This window comes from Paramacrobiotus metropolitanus, unplaced genomic scaffold, assembly GCF_019649055.1.
Source record: "Paramacrobiotus metropolitanus isolate TYO unplaced genomic scaffold, Prichtersi_v1.0 Parri_scaffold0000023, whole genome shotgun sequence".
NCBI classification, from domain to species: Eukaryota; Metazoa; Tardigrada; class Eutardigrada; order Parachela; family Macrobiotidae; genus Paramacrobiotus; species Paramacrobiotus metropolitanus.
The window spans coordinates 1104746-1117462 of NW_026570243.1; the positions used below are offsets into that span (position 1 = coordinate 1104746).

Here is a 12717-nt window from a genome sequence, read left to right on the forward strand (position 1 = left end):
CGCGCTGTTCAGTTTGTTGTGCGGCAAAAGCGAGTGGTTATTAAACATTTCTGTGTTTACTCGTGCTCCTTAATTTTCACATATTTCTTTGATTATAATGGTGGTGGATTTACTGGAATACTTACCAGTGAATCCCTACCGACCCGACACGACTCAAAGAGCGTTTTTGTATGTTGTGCGTGTCATTGAATACGCAAAAGCAGGCTGAATGCCGGTTGTGCAAGAACGGCGATCGATCGGAAAATTGTAGTGCTTACAGTAGCATCAAGCGTTTTCAAATTTTTGTACTTACAGATAGTGTCAGTTGATTCACCTTGAATCACGCGAGTTATAACAACATATATTATATATTAATTCTCGGATATGGTGCCACACCGTCAGGAAAGTCACGGCTGTTCCTTAATAACCACCCGGCGCGTCTAGTGCGGTAGCATGCACCATGCACATTAAGTCTCCAGTGTTTACTCAAAGTGCATTTACGTGTTTATTTGGAACACTGTATCTAGTGCGAGGAGCTTCCGTTTCATTCTCCTAGTTAACATAGTTTTTACGGGCTTCTGTTATTAAATGGAAAAGACGGAGAAACAGAGTACCTTCAGCCCAGTTGGACTGCAGGCTACCGATTTTTTACCGCAGCTGATTGTACATGAAAATTCTCCCGAGAATAAACAGGAATATGAGTCATTTTCCGTACTGGTACAGCGCGCTAACGACTTCCTTCGGAGCAATCCTCATCTTACCGTGAATACCTGCGAAAGTGTCGAATTCCGAACACCGAACGGATACAGCATTGAGACCATCACCTCAGTGTACATAAATTATTACGGTATGTACAAAGTAGGATCCTAAGTCTTAGCTTTGGTAATTACTGATATCTTAATTGTGCTTAAGTTGATAACGGGAAAAAAACAATTACGTCCCTCAAAATTTTACCGTAATCCTCCGTACTTATATGCATACTTAAATTCAACGAACATTTACAAACGTAGAGTATCCAAAGTATCCAAAGTTCATCCGAGGCTTGCGATTATGGACGCAAGAGAAAGCGCATTGCAAGGAATACGAATGCGAACAGATCGGGTACCTCAATTTTGTCCCGCTGATCGGCGGCGCTGTGGGTATGGAAGGCCTCGACACTCTCGTTGCGCGAGTCAACCGGCAGATTACCACCGATCCCATTCCCGGACATGTTGTTACCGTTGAAACCCAAGCAGTCAAACTGGACCCTACAAGTAATGATCATTTTTAATGTTTGGCTTTACAGTATTCTGCGGTCTTTTTACAGCATTGCTAATCAACTGTATTGTACTTTCGTAGATATGGATCCTGACCGGACAATCCTCGTCGAACGAGGCACGGACAGAGTAGTGTTTATCAACTTTATCCGAATCTTCTACATTCTTGGCCCGGAACAGCATTGCCAAGTAGGCCTTCACGACTTTGTACCGGGCGTTGTCCAATTCGCCGGTGACGGGCATGAACTAAAAATGGAGACTTTTGAAACGGTTATGAAGGGCGCGTCACAATGGCTGATGTCTTTGCCACCCAATTATCGACCGGTCAATATTCAGACGGTGATACTGAGGTGGAATACTGATGAAAAAATCGACACTAACCGAATGGATTTTCACGAAGAAAAACATTATCATTTAACTTATCTGAGGTGAGACCGGCTAACAAAATCTTATAGTGGAACATGTTAAAAAAGGTTTTTTTTGTTAATAATTTTTTTGTAGGTATCTTCGAGTCAGTTATGTAACAGAAGATCCACAGGAAGGCCCCTCAGCACGCCCTTTGATCCAGTTACACTCAAAGCTCATCGTGCCATTGATGCTCAAAAAGGCCGGGACATTCGAAGATCATGGAGATTTTGAGACCCAGGACGAAACGCGCACACGGGTGAATGCGTGGGTCAGAGCGACCGGTGCGCGGGTTGTGTCGGTGGAAAGTCTGGTGTTGCGTATTTACGACGGCTCCGGGACACATTTTCGTGGATATACCGACAATTATCCCATGCATGTTAGAAATGTATTCCATAAAATCAAAGGCATCACGGGACGTACGGATGAAAAGATGATTCATCTGTACCGGGTGTACACGGATGGCGAGAATGCCGATCCCAATGATTGGCGGGATGCTAATGATTTCGATTCGGAATGCGTCGTAATGTAGGTTTGCAACACTATCTCCTCATTTCCAGTTTCTCATTCACCAAGAAATCAGCAAAGAATATCTCATTTTTTTGCACCAGTTTGAATACCAATTGCTTTCTTCTGCCTTGATCATTTCTTGCCTATGTTTGCAAAATTATCAAAAATTGTTGGTTTGCACTTTGCAAGTGTTGTTGTTGTTTAGAGAGACGTAATTTATAGAGTCAGAGTTGCTATTTTTCGGTTTTCCGCTAGTTACACGCAAATTTCTGAAAAATCTTGTTGATGAGCACTGTTCCCCGCCTGTGTTGGTTGCTGCTTTCTTGCGATTATTAACGAAAAAAATGGTATGTTTTACTCTTCAGTCCATGAATGTTTATATCAGTCTTTTAACAGGCCGATAGATGCGATGTATGCTTTTTTACCATACTATCGTGAATTAACCCGTGTATAAAAATGAATAAAGAAGTGTGTTGACGGCGGAAGCCGGTATTTGGCAAGCTGTCTTTCGATAAAATATAACACGTCTGCGGTGTAAATTATTATTTTCTGCGCTTAAACGGTTTACGGCCGGGACACGTCTATCAGCGTCTTGGTTTCTGATGTCTGTGAAACGCTGCTAGTGAAAGGCGGAAGCATCAACAACGACAAACGCGACTTTCCAGAGGCATGATACACCCGCCTGTACACCCACATGGCATGATGGCACATGGAAAAACTCAGCTGTAATACTGCACTACGCATCCAGTTCTTGAAAAATTAAGTAAGCCAATGTGACGTGCATCGATTGAATCATTTGAATGCGCGCGCAACATCATGAATGGTCGCGGGAAAACTTATTCCAAAACGTTTTAACGGCAGATTGCATGGATAATCTGACAGCTTAAAACACTGCAAGTATCCAACAATTAATTTCGAATGGAATTACAACACGTGCCCATGATATCGCCTGCATTGGGTCTGCAGTCTGTTGATTTTCTACCGGAAATCACAGGAGCTAACGGTCCCTCCAACCGACCGGAATACGAATCGTTTTTTGTCCTGGTGCAACGGGCCAATAATTTTCTACGTGGTAACCCCCATTTTACGGTGAACACGTGCGAGAGTGTGGAATTCAACGTTGGCAACAGCGGCCGGAAAATTGATACACTGAATTCTGTGTATACTGCTCATGGTACGTCAGATCTTACAATTGTTAGCAGTATACATTTTAGCACTGATATTGCTTGCACGCGCACTCCAGTACATAAATTAGCTACTAATATGTACGGAATTTCCGTTTTATGCAGGACACACCGAAACGAGGTACATAAGGGCGCTGCGATTATGGATGCAGACGAAAAGCAGTCCCGATGGCGTTTGCGATCAGATTGGATACGGCAATTTTCTCCCGCAGATTCAGGGCCAAGGCAGTACATTCAGCGTGGAGACACTGGATGGCGTAATGGCCAGAATTAACCATCAGTTCCAACAGTATCCCATGCCGGGACGTATTATTACTATCGAAACGCAGCCGATAAAATGGGGATCATCAGGTACTACGAACACTGGCCAAAAGAACACAGCAATAAAATAAAAGCGGGTTTTGAAACTTTAGCTTTGGACCCGGATCGCACAATCTGGACCGAGCGTGGCTCCGCCAGTACAAATTTCGTTAACGTCATCCGCATCTTTTTCCTACAAGGTCCGGTGCAGCGGTGCCACGTCGGAGTACAGGATTTTCTTCCGGGCACACTGCAGACCGGTCTCTTGCTGGGGTGACCACCCGGTCATGGAGAATTTCTCCATTGTAGCACAGCGTGCGCGCGACTGGCTATTGTCTCTGCCGCCAAATTTTCAGCCGGTCAATGTGCAGACTGTAACCTTTCGCTGGAGTTTCAACCAGGGCGCGGATACAAAACTCATGACGTACCATGAAGACAAACTTCGGCTAAATTATTTGAGGTAAAACTATAAAAAAACTAATATAACTCTGTAATTCAATATAAATAACAAAATTACATTAATTTAAGAAAAATCTGGAAATTTGAAAATTATGGAATTAACATAGAATTTTTAAATTCGTTATAATTTCTTTTGAAAAATACTGAAAACAAATTATTATAGACAAAAATTTAAAAAATTAACTAAAAAGTGTCTAAGTTTTGCAACTGCTCTGAACAGATAAAGCGTATTTCCAGATATTTACGAGTGGGTTTCGTCGTACTGGACGCCTACGACGGATCGGCACCGCGTTCTCTCATCCACTTAGGCTCCAAACTCATCACCCCGATTATGGCCGCACCGCCCGGATGCTGCAGCGGTGGGGCTTTTGAATCTCAGGAATCGACGCGCGCACGGGTTGACCACTGGGTTCGGGCTACCGGCGCCCGGGTGGTTTCAGCCGAAAGTCTGATGATGCGACTCGAGGGCGGAGGCGAAAGCCGGTATGGATTTGAGAGTATGCACACTTGGAATGAAACGGTCCGGCGCAACAAATCCACACGACGCGCCGATGAGCAGTTTGTGCATCTGTACCGGGTGTACACCGATGGACACTACCAGGATCCACCGGGATGGAATAACAGTCCGGAACTGGAGCAGTATGCGGTGACGACACGAAGTCGGCGCAGTCGGAATTTAGCGATCTTTGTAGGGGTGCTCGTGTTGATTGGGGTTATTTTGGTTGGATCGCTGGTGTTTACTGGCGGTCGTCGCTCTAAAAGTTGATGCAGTTAAACGCTTTGATTTTTTGCTGACACAAAATTACATTTTATAAGAGTAAGGGGAAGAGTAATCTCCAGATTTTATTTTTCTGTTTTTGCCTTTTGTAACAAATCAGTTTCCGGTCGTGTATTAGTTGCATGTGTGCTGGGTCGGCTAACATTCAGTAATGAACTATTTAATATTATATTTTAGAATTAGAATTAGATCAAAAATATAAGGAGGTAGGTTTTACAGGACTCGTATACTGTGCTTAATTAATCAATCTTTCGTTCTTTGAAATGTTTCTGTAGCCTGTGCGTATATTTGTGATTGGAACAGATCGCCAACAAAAAAGGCAAAAATTAAAGACTGACAACTATCGGTGTTTTAAAGTATTTTATTACTTTTATGCCATCTGTCTGATTGTTCCTGTAAACGTTGCTTAAAACGTATTCAGGAGTGCAGATATGGTGTTTTACTGTTTTCTTATAACTTCAACCCCGAATTTTTGTCAGTGGATTTACGTAAGAGTATGGTAGGCATTCCTTACGCCACTGGGTTACCAAGCTATATTGTCAAGGACAACAACCGGAAGTTGTGCACGCGAGCGGCATGCGTAGCGACGGAGGGCCATTGCGTTTGCTTTCACAATTATCGATTGGCGAACCGGCGGCTCTTCGTTAACTGTACATGTGGGCAAATAAGCAACCGTTGTTTATGCACAGCCTCAGTTATTTTGCCTACGAGTCGTCTCGCCTCGTATAGAAGTCGTTCCGTAAAATAAGCGGTATGAAAAGAGTTTACTCAGTTACCGAAACGTAAATAACTGTTTTACCAAAAGCACATAGTGGCAATATAAATATAAGGAAGATGTAAGATGGCTTAAAAACGCGTGATGAAATGTTTCTTGTTTGCTTTTTTTGTGGACCGGTCATGAGTCCTGTCCGACTTCCTGGTGAATGTTCCAGAAGCATTTGGATATTTTAGAAGCAAAACAATTATAAAAAGTTGTTGAATACGGTGAACGAATTTATGGGAATGCCAACGATCTTACGTATACTTATTCTTTGTGTTATCGTCTAATCGCCTACCGGAAGTTCACACTGCACAGTGAGTTTATGTGTGCAACCAGCACTGCAAACTAAGGTTCATTGCAAAACTACGGCGCTGCAATGCCGCGGTCAAATTGGTACGAAGAAAATAAAAATAAGTAACACACTTGTATCAGCTGCATGTGAGGAACTCGGGAAATGTAATGTACAGTACTCCGCTTGCCACACCGAAATAACACACTGTTTAACATACATACTTATAGTTGTACCGCTTGTACGTAGCGCGGAATCGGATGCCGCACTGATTATACTGCATGTACTTTGGAACACTATCGGTTCGCCGGTGAAATGTCGATCGATGCCATGGTTGTTTGTACGCATGCTTTTATGTAATCAAGTAAAAACTTTGTTTCCGCAATTCACATGCATGCATGCACGTTGTGCTTAACGGTAATGTGAGCAGCATATCGAGCTGTAGTCAAAAAATTAAACACGATATCTGAAAATTATTTTTAGCTATAGTGGCCTACTAGCGTTAGTACATACAGCTGCGTTATTTGATGATAACCACAGTTTTCCGCTGCGCATTTTTTTGACAATTGCCAAAGTTTTTGTTGGTACTAGGCCTTTGTGTTTCTGCTGCAGATAACAAACTGCTCATCTTGTGCGCTTGTCAATAGCATCTGGAAGAAATATTTTGCTTCACAATGGAGAAGGCGACATTGCTGAAAATGTCGGATTCTGCCGGTCTTGGATCGATAGATTTCTTACCGGGCATGACAGCTGGTAGCGGTCCTTCCAATCGGCCGGAATTCGAACCATTTTCGGTGCTGGTGCAATGTGCCAACCAGTACCTGCGTAATAATCCTCATCTGACAGTCAACACTTGCGAGAGTGTCGAGTTTAAGGTTTCCAGCAAGGATGGATTCCGCGTTGATACGGTTAATTCTGTCTACACAGCGCACGGTATGTACTTAGCTAATTAATAGCTATCGTATTTATACTAGCACTGCAGATTAATGCGTGTCATCATTGTACCTTGCTTTATAACTAAAATACTGTATGTATTTGCATCCTTGAATTACTGCCAGTTTCTTTAAAAAATCTGTACAAATTTGTACAAAAATCTGTACAAATTTTGCATAGTTTTATGCGAATTTGTGGCGTGCCAGGAAGTTGACAATACAGAGTTCCAGACTCTTTGATTGATAACGATAATTTTGTGCCTTTCTATTCAACCGGAAAGCGGATCACGATAAAAATAACAATGCAAAGCCACCACATATGTATATTGTATCTATATTAAATGAAGCGGCTCCGACGATCCTCATCCCTCATGCAATATATTACACACACTGAATGAAATAGGGCAATATGACGTCATTGGCACGTTTGCGCGTATAAGCTATAAACTACAAATCTACACGCGTGCACGCCAACTCTTGGCCGGTAATACGGTACAAAATTATTATTTTAATGATTATTAATGCAGCTTTATTATTGTACTTTGTTTAATACAGCTGTACGACGACGTATTATTACATAATTTTCACTTGCGCAACTTAAAGCAAATAATTGATAAGTAAGTGCGCCCTGTGCTCGTATCACAATACAAAACTTAATAGTGTGTTGATGCGCATCCATACGATTACCTACGTTTTCAGGAGAGTCCGAAACACGCTATATTCGAGGTCTGCGATTATGGACACAAGTAAAAAGCGGCCACGGCAACAACTGCGATCAGATTGGCTACTGTAACTTCCTTCCGAGCATTCAAGGCGACAATGTGGAACGGTTGGATCGTTTGTTGTTCAAAATTAATCAGCAATTTGAAAGAAACCCCCTTCCTGGACAGATCGTAACAGTCGAAACACAACCAATAAAATGGGGATCGACAGGTAAACTGACTGGATAAACTCGTTCTGTTGTGTTTCGAGAGTACGTAATATTGTTCGAAAAAGATATTTTACAACTTACATTTCGTTATAGGTTTGGATCCGGATCGGACTATCTGGACAGAGCGTGGTAATTCCAGTAGTCGATTCGTCAACCTTATCCGGATTTTTTACTTACAAGGCCCACCGCAACCCTGTAAACTGGGAGTGCAGGATTTCTTGCCGGCCGTTTTAGATAGTGGTTTCCGATGGGGTGCATATCCCCAGGTGGAAGCCTTTCCGGTGGTGATGGACCGCGCAAGACAGTGGCTGCTCTCGGTGCCGCCGAATTATCGAGTGATCAATGTGCAGACCGTTACGTTCCGGTGGAGCCAAAATGATGGCGCCGATACCCAGAAAATGACCTATCACGAAGACAAAGCACACCTGAATTATATGAGGTCAGGAAAACACTGAATTAATATATATGTTATGCGTGTCTTTAAATGCAAAAGATATAACAAAATTAAATCTGCGAAAATGGATTTACTTGTGTAATAATGTGATTCCCTAAACTTGATTATATATGTAAAATTATTGTGTCTTACCAAAATAGGTATCTCCGTATACCGTACGTCATTGAAAACCCGGATCACCAAGTGGCAAGATCCACTATCCGATTGAATGCTAAACTCATAGCTCCTAACATGACCAGCGCACCAGGCATTTTGTTGGGTTCCGGTCAGTTCGAAAGCCAAGAGTCCACGCGCGCCCGTCTGGACCAGTGGGTGAAATCCACCGGTGCCCGTGTGGTGTCCGCGGAGACCATAGTCATGCGACCCGATGGTGGAGGGGAAGGTCGCTATGGATTTGACAATATGCACACGTGGAACCAAATTCACCGCGTAAACAACGTATCCCAACGCAGTGATGAAAAGTTCGTATTTCTATACCGGATCTATACGGATGGGGCGTACGAAGACCCGGCAGGATGGCAAAATTCTACGAGACTCGAGGAGCACGCTCGCCAATCAGGTTGCAGAGGGATGAAGAAGGTTTTTCTCCTGTTTGGACTGGGTGTTCTGGCCATGTTTATCCTTATTGGAATTGTAAGCCTGTATGGATGGATAACGCGAGGTCCAGAGGATAACAAAGACGCACTGCCACCCACCAATACAACGCAAACTCCGTAGCCGGCTCGATCGAAATGATGTCTACGCTTCCGATGCATGCGGTTTCGGTAGACCAGCGCACGTTTACTTATGTACTTGCCAGCTGAACATTTACAGATATAACTAATCGTAATAAGTTATAAATGTGGATAATTTGGTGCTTCTTATTTACCAAAAACTATTGATCTGTACGCGGCTCTTTAATAGAAAGCTTCCAAGCGCTTTAATTTTTCGGTGCTTTAGTTTACACTTTGTTTGTACTGTAATTCTGTTGGGCAGTCGACTCTGCGTAATTCTCGTTGATCGTTTACGTTTATACCGTATTACTGTATGCTGTTGTACCCGAGTGGAAAAATTGTTGCTTGTTTTTATTTGTCATTTTGTCTGACCAGTTTTATAAGACAAACGGTTATCTGATTTTGTGCCGTAATATACGTACGAGTAAAAATAAGCAGAAGCAAAAATCAGGAAGTAATTACGGCACAGAAAGCAAGTACAGCCTGTTGTGTTATGTCTTCGGTTAAATGATATTGATAATTGTTGAAAATAAATCACATCACCGCAACGAGTGCAGGAAAGGCGCCTGCACTGGCGGATAAAAGAAGAAACTCATCCATGTGCTGCCGTTAAAAATCCAGGACGAATACCTACAGTTTTGATATATACTATACTGTATTACAAACTCTGAATACGTAAAACACATGATTTGGGTCCGCGATATTTTCACGGTTCCTACGTAGTAGAAGTACTGCTACAATATTTTCTCGTTTAATTTCGCGATCGATACTGTATGTCTGACGGTTCTATCGATTTGGGAGTGAAAGTGCCGATCGATGTCGTCTATTCGCTTCCTGGAACTTCTGATGGAAGTCCAAAAATTTGTTATTGAAAATTAATTTAGTAAGCCTTAATACGCATAGTTGCGTTAATAATAATATATAATAATATAAGTTGCCTGCAACCTAACCACTATAGCTCGCCTATTTTTATCACTGTTAACACCACTCGAGCACCTACAGATCCGTTTGAAAAATTTGTTTGACAACTGGCAAAATTTTTGTTACGGAAATTTGAGACCACGTCTGCTTTTGGTGATATTTCCCCGCGCGGTAACAGCTCATGCGGTTTCTCCGGTAACAGCTCATGCGGTGCGAGCCGATAGTCTTTGAAGGGGGGAGATATTTCGCTTCAAAATGGAAAAGGCGACGGTACTGAAAATGGCGGATTCTGCCGGTCTCGGTTCGGTAGACTTTTTACCGGAGATGTCTGCCAGTAGCGGTTCTTCCAGTCGACCGAAATTCGAATCATTTTCCGTGCTGGCGAAACGTGCCAATCATTATCTGCGCAACAATTCTCATTTCACAGTCAACACTTGTGAAAGTGTCGAATTTAAGGTTTCCAGCAAGGATGGATTTCTAGTTGACACCTTAAACTCTGTCTACACAGCGCATGGTATGCAGTTTTAGCAATGGCTCGATCGTTGTTCAGTAAACAATTGTACCGGCTTAAAGTCCCAAAGCTTAATCAGTGATGAAAAAATTAACATAATATCTCGTATTGCAAGCAGTTACGACCCTTTCGGCGACTGGCAGTTTTTTTAAAAAATCAGGCATTTGTCAAGTACGAATTGTTTACAGATAATTATCATGAAGCTATCATGAAATTTCCAAGTTACCTTGAAACACTATGCTCGTATTCTGCACTGCATTACGCACTTTCATCAGAAAGTTGACAGCAAGTTGTAACGATGCATTAACTTTGTAACGTTCAGTGTAACCAGCGGGTATTTAAAATTAATACCTTGGCGAAAACCACTGTGAAAAGAAGCGGTTTCAACGATCTTTACCGCTTCCTTTCCTTACAGTTAAGTAATTTGCATTTACGCAAACTGTACTCACTGAATAAAATAGTTCAATATGACGTCCGGGGCGCGCCTCCCGTAATTTCTGTACGCGTGTAGACTCCTTCCTCTATAAAACATATTGAGATTTCTTCATGCAGTAGTATCAGTACTTTTATGTAAAATTGTGCATTGCATTGGCGCTATAACCGATAAAATGCACCGTTTTTAAATATATCGACTCCCCGTGTCATGACTAACTGACTTCTCTTAACAGGAACGAATCCGAGACACGCTACATTCGAGGTCTGCGGTTGTGGACACAAGTAAAAAGCGGCCATAACAGCAACTGCGATCAGATCGGTTACTACAACTTCCTTCCGATTATTCATGGCGACAATGTGGAACGACTTGATTCCCTTTTGGGCAGAATTAATCAACAATTCGAAAGGGACCGAATTCCTGGGCAGCTCATCACAGTCGAAACTCAACCAATAAAATGGGGGTCGACAGGTACAATGCGAGTACAGCGGTTAGTAAACGTACTGTATGTATCGCAAAACTTGGTACGAGTACGTCGTCTTTGAAAAAAATTGTAACATAGTAATAATTACTAGTACCTGTTACTTGTTAGGTTGTTGTAGTATTGTTACTTGTTGAAGGTGTTGTTGCAGTATGTTGATGTTGTTTTACTTTCGGTAAGGTTTGCATCCCGATCGGACTAGCTGGACAGAACGTGGCGATTCAAGCTGCAACTTCGTCAATCTTATTCGGATATTTTATTTACAAGGTCGACCGCAACGCTGCAAAGTGGAGGTGCAAGATTTCTTGCCGGCCGTTTTAGATAACAGTTTGCGGTATGCAGACTATCCCGTCGTGGAAGCGTTCCCACAGGTCATAGAACGTGCACGACAGTGGTTACTTTCAGCGCCGCCAAATTATCGAGTGATCAACGTGCAAACAGTCACTTTCCGGTGGAGTTACAATGCTGGCGCAGATACAAAGAACATGTCGTATGATGAAGACGAAACAAAGCTGAATTATATGAGGTAAATAAAAATTTAATACGTGTAGATGCGTGGTTATTAGGTATAATTGAGAAGGTGCCTGAATGAATCAAAACTTCAAGTATGATGGCAATCTGCAAGCATATTCTACTCTGTATAATGGTTTTTAATGCAGCTGTAATTACCATAATTTAAAAATAACCAAAATTCCTTCCAAGAACTTGAATCACTTGCGTATTGTGCTGGGTTTATTAATGAAGTTACTCTACTCTAGGTATCTCCGTGTATCGTATATCATCGAAGACCCGTATCATCAAGTGGCAAGACCCACTATTCGACTACATGCCAAACTCTTCGCTCCGAACATGACGAGCGCACCGGGAATTTTGATAGGTTCCGGTCAGTTCGAAAGCCAAGAGTCCACGCGCGCCCGTCTGGACCAGTGGGTGAAATCCACCGGTGCCCGGGTGGTGTCCGCGGAGACCATAGTCATGCGACCCGATGGTGGAGGGGAAGGTCGCTATGGATTTGACAATATGCACACGTGGAATCAAACGCACCGTGTAAACAGGGTAGAACAACGCAATGATGAAAAGTTTGTTTTTCTGTACCGCATCTATACGGATGGGGCGTATGAAGACCCGGTCGGTTGGGAAAATTCAACGAGGCTCGAGCAACATGCCCTCCAATCGTCTAGTAGAGCGTGTAAAAAGATTTCGCTGCTGCTCGGATTAGGTGTCCTGGGCATATTGGCCATCGCTGGGATTGTGGCGCTGTATGGATATTTGAGATGAAATTCAGAGAATGACACTGACAAACTGCCACTTACCAGTACTACACAAATTCCGTATGTTACGTAATGGACTTTTCTGTGCATGATTAATCTACTTACTCATTTAGACTTTGTCATCTCTGGCACTTTTGCCTATTTATACCG

General features: G+C 42.6%; 2 protein-coding genes and 1 long non-coding RNA gene across 4 annotated transcripts; 2 read left to right on the forward strand and 1 right to left on the reverse strand.

Moving 5' to 3' along the window:
* Positions 1-347: 347 nt before the first annotated feature.
* Positions 348-5231, forward strand: LOC129587036 (uncharacterized). The gene is made up of 8 exons (XM_055480612.1): positions 348-826; positions 990-1232; positions 1318-1663; positions 1737-2168; positions 3068-3324; positions 3440-3685; positions 3748-4094; positions 4331-5231. Exons 1-7 carry the CDS (start codon positions 568-570, stop codon positions 3909-3911), a joined length of 1947 nt encoding a protein of 648 aa, XP_055336587.1. The 5' UTR covers positions 348-567; the 3' UTR covers positions 3912-4094; positions 4331-5231.
* Positions 5232-6232: 1001 nt separating this feature from the next.
* On the forward strand, positions 6233-9243 carry LOC129587082 (uncharacterized). 2 transcript variants are annotated; one of them, XM_055480670.1, is made up of 5 exons: positions 6233-6337; positions 6533-6853; positions 7552-7785; positions 7877-8222; positions 8378-9243. In XM_055480670.1, exons 2-5 carry the CDS (start codon positions 6595-6597, stop codon positions 8952-8954), a joined length of 1416 nt encoding a protein of 471 aa, XP_055336645.1. In that variant the 5' UTR covers positions 6233-6337; positions 6533-6594; the 3' UTR covers positions 8955-9243. The 2 variants fall into 2 exon arrangements, with proteins under 2 accessions (XP_055336645.1, XP_055336643.1); XM_055480668.1 differs by lacking the exon at positions 6233-6337 and having other exon boundaries at positions 6348-6853.
* A 534-nt stretch (positions 9244-9777) lies between these two features.
* Positions 9778-12713, reverse strand: LOC129587020 (uncharacterized). Its single transcript, XR_008690255.1, has 3 exons — positions 12392-12713; positions 11172-12300; positions 9778-10273 (listed from the first exon to the last, which is right to left on the reverse strand). It is a non-coding gene; the product is annotated as an uncharacterized LOC129587020 (long non-coding RNA).
* Positions 12714-12717: the final 4 nt, after the last annotated feature.

What these genes read in the sequence shown, in the direction of transcription:
- LOC129587036 (XM_055480612.1), top strand. Translation starts at nt 568, where the DNA reads ATGGAAAAGACGGAGAAACAGAGTACCTTCAGCCCAGTTGGACTGCAG. An exon ending in AGTGTACATAAATTATTACG is followed by an intron (nt 827 to 989) that starts GTATGTACAAAG and finishes TTACAAACGTAG; the next exon opens with AGTATCCAAAGTATCCAAAG. An exon ending in AGTCAAACTGGACCCTACAA is followed by an intron (nt 1,233 to 1,317) that starts GTAATGATCATT and finishes GTACTTTCGTAG; the next exon opens with ATATGGATCCTGACCGGACA.
- LOC129587082 (XM_055480670.1), top strand. Translation starts at nt 6,595, where the DNA reads ATGGAGAAGGCGACATTGCTGAAAATGTCGGATTCTGCCGGTCTTGGA. An exon ending in AATAAAATGGGGATCGACAG is followed by an intron (nt 7,786 to 7,876) that starts GTAAACTGACTG and finishes ATTTCGTTATAG; the next exon opens with GTTTGGATCCGGATCGGACT. An exon ending in GCACACCTGAATTATATGAG is followed by an intron (nt 8,223 to 8,377) that starts GTCAGGAAAACA and finishes TTACCAAAATAG; the next exon opens with GTATCTCCGTATACCGTACG.